At 59.2% G+C, this 5,968-nt stretch overlaps 3 protein-coding genes across 3 annotated transcripts; 2 read left to right on the top strand and 1 right to left on the bottom strand.

Moving 5' to 3' along the window:
• Positions 1 to 1,084: 1,084 nt before the first annotated feature.
• On the bottom strand, positions 1,085 to 2,262 carry EHS24_006728 (uncharacterized protein; the record flags this gene model as incomplete). The annotated part of the gene is made up of 5 exons (XM_028622131.1): positions 1,085 to 1,211; positions 1,373 to 1,490; positions 1,958 to 1,982; positions 2,020 to 2,158; positions 2,226 to 2,262. Coding segments are annotated over 5 exons (446 nt in total), but the record flags the coding sequence as incomplete, so codon positions are not given.
• A 1,190-nt stretch (positions 2,263 to 3,452) lies between these two features.
• On the top strand, positions 3,453 to 4,009 carry EHS24_006727 (uncharacterized protein; the record flags this gene model as incomplete). Its single annotated transcript, XM_028622130.1, has 3 exons — positions 3,453 to 3,524; positions 3,805 to 3,944; positions 3,982 to 4,009. The coding sequence occupies 3 exons, from the start codon at positions 3,453 to 3,455 to the stop codon at positions 4,007 to 4,009; spliced, it is 240 nt and encodes a 79-aa protein (XP_028471649.1).
• Positions 4,010 to 4,315: 306 nt separating this feature from the next.
• On the top strand, positions 4,316 to 5,027 carry EHS24_006726 (uncharacterized protein; the record flags this gene model as incomplete). Its single annotated transcript, XM_028622129.1, has 3 exons — positions 4,316 to 4,588; positions 4,750 to 4,877; positions 5,021 to 5,027. 3 exons carry the CDS (start codon positions 4,316 to 4,318, stop codon positions 5,025 to 5,027), a joined length of 408 nt encoding a protein of 135 aa, XP_028471648.1.
• Between the last annotated feature and the right edge of the window lie 941 nt (positions 5,028 to 5,968).

Here is a 5,968-nt window from a genome sequence, read left to right as displayed (position 1 = left end):
CAAGGTCTTGTCGATGCTGCTCTCTTTAATCTGCTTCCAGCCTGCTTCCAAAGGAGGCAGAGCGCAAAGCTGTCATGCACACTCGGACTGGAGCGAGGCAAGACGACAGAGTGCACACCGAGTGAGTGGGCGAGGTGAGTGAGTGAGTGAGGTGAGTGAGGTGAATGTGCCTCTCCACACGCCCCCACACACGCCACTGTACACAGGCGGGCACACACGCAACAATCCCCCCCCCCCCCCCCCAGCCCCACAGGGGTATACATCACACACCACTTTTCCCAAGCATACGCGCAGGGACATTGCGGGCTATTGACGGGCCGCATGCATATGTCTGTGCTGCTGGGCTGCTGGTTTGGCAGTGAAGCACGGGTGATGTCTGCACACCGCAACAGGAGTGTTCATGTTGTCTGATCCAGCTTGGAAACGAGAGGGAGGGGGGTTTGGACTCTGGGTCACACAAGGCTACGTGGCTTGCACTGCCGTCAGAACGTCAGAACATGACTGGCACATCAGTGTGCCCCAGTAGACGCCGTGCACGGTTCATTTGTCGCCAACCCCCCCCGTGCCCGTGTCCAGGTGGCGGTATGCATCACTGGCAGCCATGGGAAAGCCTTGTGTACCACCCATGCACCTCGCATACCTCGCACCTCATACACGCAGATGTCTGGCTCTGGCGCTCTGGACTCGGTGCTAGCTGATCGCTGAACACGACGTGCAGCCCGCAGAAAAGTATGCGGAGTGGGGCAGGCGGTTTGTGCTTCGGTGTGGCGGAAAGTGGCTACAGTGGCGTGCACACTCTATCTGTGGTTTGCAGATCCAGCCCTACATCACTTATCTGCGCGTGGCGCATACCCAAAGCGAATCTGCCAGAGAACTGTGCATGTGTCTTTGCTGTCGCAAGTCCAAGAACACCAGCAATTGCTGCCCAAAACACCTATACCCTCACGTTGCAGACTGGTCAGAATCACAGTCCACGTCGCTGACTGCCGTCCGCGTTGGTGCGTTCCCCGCCCGCCTACGACGCAACGCTGTGACTCTTGCACCCGTCAGTCATTGCACACGCTCTTGTCCCCCACCAACTCACTCAGTCCTGAAAGCGTCCTCGAGAATCTCCACGATCTGAAAGTCCCGTGCGTGGTCGTACTCCTTGGTGAACACGAGACAGCGGACCAAGTGCTCCGTCCCGAATTCCCAGCGAAGGTAGTAGTTGGCTGTAGCGGAGGGAGGTATGGTGTCAGCTGTGCGCGCTCGGCTCCGCGAGTGTGAGGTGGCGTGTGTAGTGGCGTGAGTGAGAGGTCAACGGGGGTACAGTACGTTGGAACACCACGCAAGCGTCACGCACGCACGCACACGCACACGCGCACACACTCACCTGGGCCACAGGCGGAGTCGAGGAGTGCCTTGAGGTCGACGTGGACTGGGCGGATCGAGTGTGCGCGTAGGCGTTCAGTGAACTGGTACACGGTCGAAAGGAGGGGACCCGGCTGGAGCTGGCCGTCAGCGCCACACGCATGTGCAGGTGCCCCACGGATGAGACGTGTCCGCTCGACATGGCCGTGCCCAGGTGGTGCGAGGGTGAACAACGACTGCCTCGTCGGGGTGGTTGGTATCGTCTAGGACGGCGCAGAAGAAGTCGGAAGAGGGCATCAGTGACCAGTGAGGTAACAGTCTCCCACTCCATGTCGTCCAACGGTCAACGTGGAGTCGGGTTACTGATGGCGAGCACCATCCTCGCACAGCACGAGACCACATCGCCCAAACGGACAGACAGGATGCAGTGAGGAACGTCGTGATTTCATTAAGGCGACTTCACACTGTATGATACACTACAGCTAATACAGAAGCAACGTGAACTGTTCTGTGTCGTGGTCGTGGTCGTGGTCGTGATCGTGGTCGTGGCTTGAGAGGCACCTTGCACTTTGGGGCACCACCCCGTGTACCCTCATGACACTCCTACAGCGAGACAATCTCCACCACCAGTGCTGGCAGGTTAGCGGTCTCAAAAGAGCAGAAACCTACCCGTCAAAGTCCGGGATGAGGCCGTGCAGGATATCCCACACCTCGTCCTCGATGCCGCCGAGCCACACGCGGTTGACGAGGAGGTGGAAGGCCATCTCGCCGTCCGTGTCCTGCACAGGCTCAAAGTCGTAGTCCTCCACTGGGGAAGTCAGCCAGGTTGCGTGGCAAGGGGCAAGGGGCCTTGCACTTGCCGCGGCCCAACTCACCGCCCTTGTCGTCCAAGTAGTCCCCCACTCCCTCCATGACGCACGCCACGAGGTCAAAGCCAATAGGGTCGGGGAGGTAGAAGATGATGCGCTGGAAGCATGTGCGAGGAAGGAAAGGAAGGAAGCACGCTGGTCAGCCTTTCGAAACTGCCAATACCCCAGATGCACCACTTGTCAGACACGGAAGAACCGAGGTCCCCGACGCCACACTCACCGTGTCGATGTCGTCGTCGCACTGGTGCAGCGGGAGCCAGTATTCCTGGAACAATCGCGAGACGACGAGCATGGTCGTGTTGGTGGTGGTGGTGGCGGTGAGTCGAAGTAGTGGTGGGGGAGGGGAAAGAAGTTGAGAAGCACAACATTCACGGTGAGGGGGAAGAAGGGGAAGAAGGACGACAAGGGAAGAGAAGGAAGAGTGGGTTTGGTCGTGTGGCCACCACGCCGCAAGCTCCCTTCCCAACATATGTCAAACACCGTCACCTTGTCACCTTGTCGTCCCCATCACTGGTCGACTCGATGCGCCATCGCGTGTATGGGAATGCAGGGTGCGGGGAGGGTGACAGAGTGATGGTTCCCTCGGTCTGCGCTTTTGCTTCCACCGCTTCAGTACATGCGTGCATGCCGCACCTCGTTGCTTTGCGCCGCGCACCTTGTGTTCATGTCTCGTGTCGTGTACCACGACCCTGCCGCTGTACTAGCCTCGACCGAGCCGCGACCGCGTGGTTGTCACTGTACTACTGGTGCACTGTTCGCTTCCGGAAGCGAACAGTGCACCAGTAGTACAGTGACAACCACGCGGTCGCGGCTCGGTCGAGGCTAGTACAGCGGCAGGGTCGTGGTACACGACACGAGACATGAACACAAGGTGCGCGGCGCAAAGCAACGAGGTGCGGCATGCACGCATGTACTGAAGCGGTGGAAGCAAAAGCGCAGACCGAGGGAACCATCACTCTGTCACCCTCCCCGCACCCTGCATTCCCATACACGCGATGGCGCATCGAGTCGACCAGTGATGGGGACGACAAGGTGACAAGGTGACGGTGTTGACATATGTTGGGAAGGGAGCTTGCGGCGTGGTGGCCACACGACCAAACCCACTCTTCCTTCTCTTCCCTTGTCGTCCTTCTTCCCCTTCTTCCCCCTCACCGTGAATGTTGTGCTTCTCAACTTCTTTCCCCTCCCCCACCACTACTTCGACTCACCGCCACCACCACCACCAACACGACCATGCTCGTCGTCTCGCGATTGTTCCAGGAATACTGGCTCCCGCTGCCCCAGTGCGACGACGACATCGACACGGTGAGTGTGGCGTCGGGGACCTCGGTTCTTCCGTGTCTGACAAGTGGTGCATCTGGGGTATTGGCAGTTTCGAAAGGCTGACCAGCGTGCTTCCTTCCTTTCCTTCCTCGCACATGCTTCCAGCGCATCATCTTCTACCTCCCGACCCTATTGGCTTTGACCTCGTGGCGTGCGTCATGGAGGAGGTGGGGGACTACTTGGACGACAAGGGCGGTGAGTTGGGCCGCGGCAAGTGCAAGGCCCTTGCCCCTTGCCAACGCAACCTGGCTGACTTCCCCAGTGGAGGACTACGACTTTGAGCCTGTGCAGGACCACGGACGGCGAGATGGCCTTCCACCTCCTCGTCAACCGCGTGTGGCTCGGCGGCATCGAGGACGAGGTGTGGGATATCCTGCACGGCCTCATCCCGGACTTTGACGGGTAGGTTTCTGCTCTTTTGAGACCGCTAACCTGCCAGCACTGGTGTGGAGATTGTCTCGCTGTAGGAGTGTCATGAGGGTACACGGGGTGGTGCCCCAAAGTGCAAGGTGCCTCTCAAGCCACGACCACGATCACGACCACGACCACGACCACGACACAGAACAGTTCACGTTGCTTCTGTATGTAGCTGTAGTGTATCATACATGTGTGAATCGCCTTAATGAAATCACGACGTTCCTCACTGCATCCTGTCTGTCCGTTTGGCGATGTGGTCTCGTGCTGTGCGAGGATGGTGCTCGCCATCAGTAACCCGACTCCACGTTGACCGTTGGACGACATGGAGTGGGAGACTGTTACCTCACTGGTCACTGATGCCCTCTTCCGACTTCTTCTGCGCCGTCCTAGACGATACCAACCACCCCGACGAGGCAGTCGTTGTTCACCCTCGCACCACCTGGGCACGGCATGTCGAGCGGACACGTCTCATCCGTGGGGCACCTGCACATGCGTGTGGCGCTGACGGCCAGCTCCAGCCGGGTCCCCTCCTTTCGACCGTGTACCAGTTCACTGAACGCCTACGCGCACACTCGATCCGCCCAGTCCACGTCGACCTCAAGGCACTCTCGACTCCGCCTGTGGCCCAGGTGAGTGTGTGCGCGTGTGCGTGTGCGTGCGTGCGTGACGCTTGCGTGGTGTTCCAACGTACTGTACCCCCGTTGACCTCTCACTCACGCCACTACACACGCCACCTCACACTCGCGGAGCCGAGCGCGCACAGCTGACACCATACCTCCCTCCGCTACAGCCAACTACTACCTTCGCTGGGAATTCGGGACGGAGCACTTGGTCCGCTGTCTCGTGTTTCACCAAGGAGTACGACCACGCACGGGACTTTCAGATCGTGGAGATTCTCGAGGACGCTTTCAGGACTGAGTGAGTTGGTGGGGGACAAGAGCGTGTGCAATGACTGACGGGTGCAAGAGTCACAGCGTTGCGTCGTAGGCGGGCGGGGAACGCACCAACGCGGACGGCAGTCAGCGACGTGGACTGTGATTCTGACCAGTCTGCAACGTGAGGGTATAGGTGTTTTGGGCAGCAATTGCTGGTGTTCTTGGACTTGCGACAGCAAAGACACATGCACAGTTCTCTGGCAGATTCGCTTTGGGTATGCGCCACGCGCAGATAAGTGATGTAGGGCTGGATCTGCAAACCACAGATAGAGTGTGCACGCCACTGTAGCCACTTTCCGCCACACCGAAGCACCAAACCGCCTGCCCCACTCCGCATACTTTTCTGCGGGCTGCACGTCGTGTTCAGCGATCAGCTAGCACCGAGTCCAGAGCGCCAGAGCCAGACATCTGCGTGTATGAGGTGCGAGGTATGCGAGGTGCATGGGTGGTACACAAGGCTTTTCCCATGGCTGCCAGTGATGCATACCGCCACCTGGACACGGGCACGGGGGGGTTGGCGACAAATGAACCGTGCACGGCGTCTACTGGGCACACTGATGTGCCAGTCATGTTCTGACGTTCTGACGGCAGTGCAAGCCACGTAGCCTTGTGTGACCCAGAGTCCAAACCCCCCCTCCCTCTCGTTTCCAAGCTGGATCAGACAACATGAACACTCCTGTTGCGGTGTGCAGACATCACCCGTGCTTCACTGCCAAACCAGCAGCCCAGCAGCACAGACATATGCATGCGGCCCGTCAATAGCCCGCAATGTCCCGGCGCGTATGCTTGGGAAAAGTGGTGTGTGATGTATACCCCTGTGGGGCTGGGGGGGGGGGGGGGGGGATGTGTGCGTGTGTGCCCGCCTGTGTACAGTGGCGTGTGTGGGGGCGTGTGGAGAGGCACATTCACCTCACTCACCTCACTCACTCACTCACCTCGCCCACTCACTCGGTGTGCACTCTGTCGTCTTGCCTCCGCTCCAGTCCGAGTGTGCATGACAGCTTTGCGCTCTGCCTCCTTTGGAAGCAGGCTGGAAGCAGATTAAAGAGAGCAGCATCGACAAGACCTTGCAAC

This window comes from Apiotrichum porosum, assembly GCF_003942205.1.
Source record: "Apiotrichum porosum strain DSM 27194 chromosome Unknown scaffold_31, whole genome shotgun sequence".
Taxonomy (NCBI): domain Eukaryota; kingdom Fungi; phylum Basidiomycota; class Tremellomycetes; order Trichosporonales; family Trichosporonaceae; genus Apiotrichum; species Apiotrichum porosum.
The sequence above is the reverse complement of the archived record's forward strand: the minus strand, read 5'-3'. Positions and strand labels throughout refer to the sequence as shown.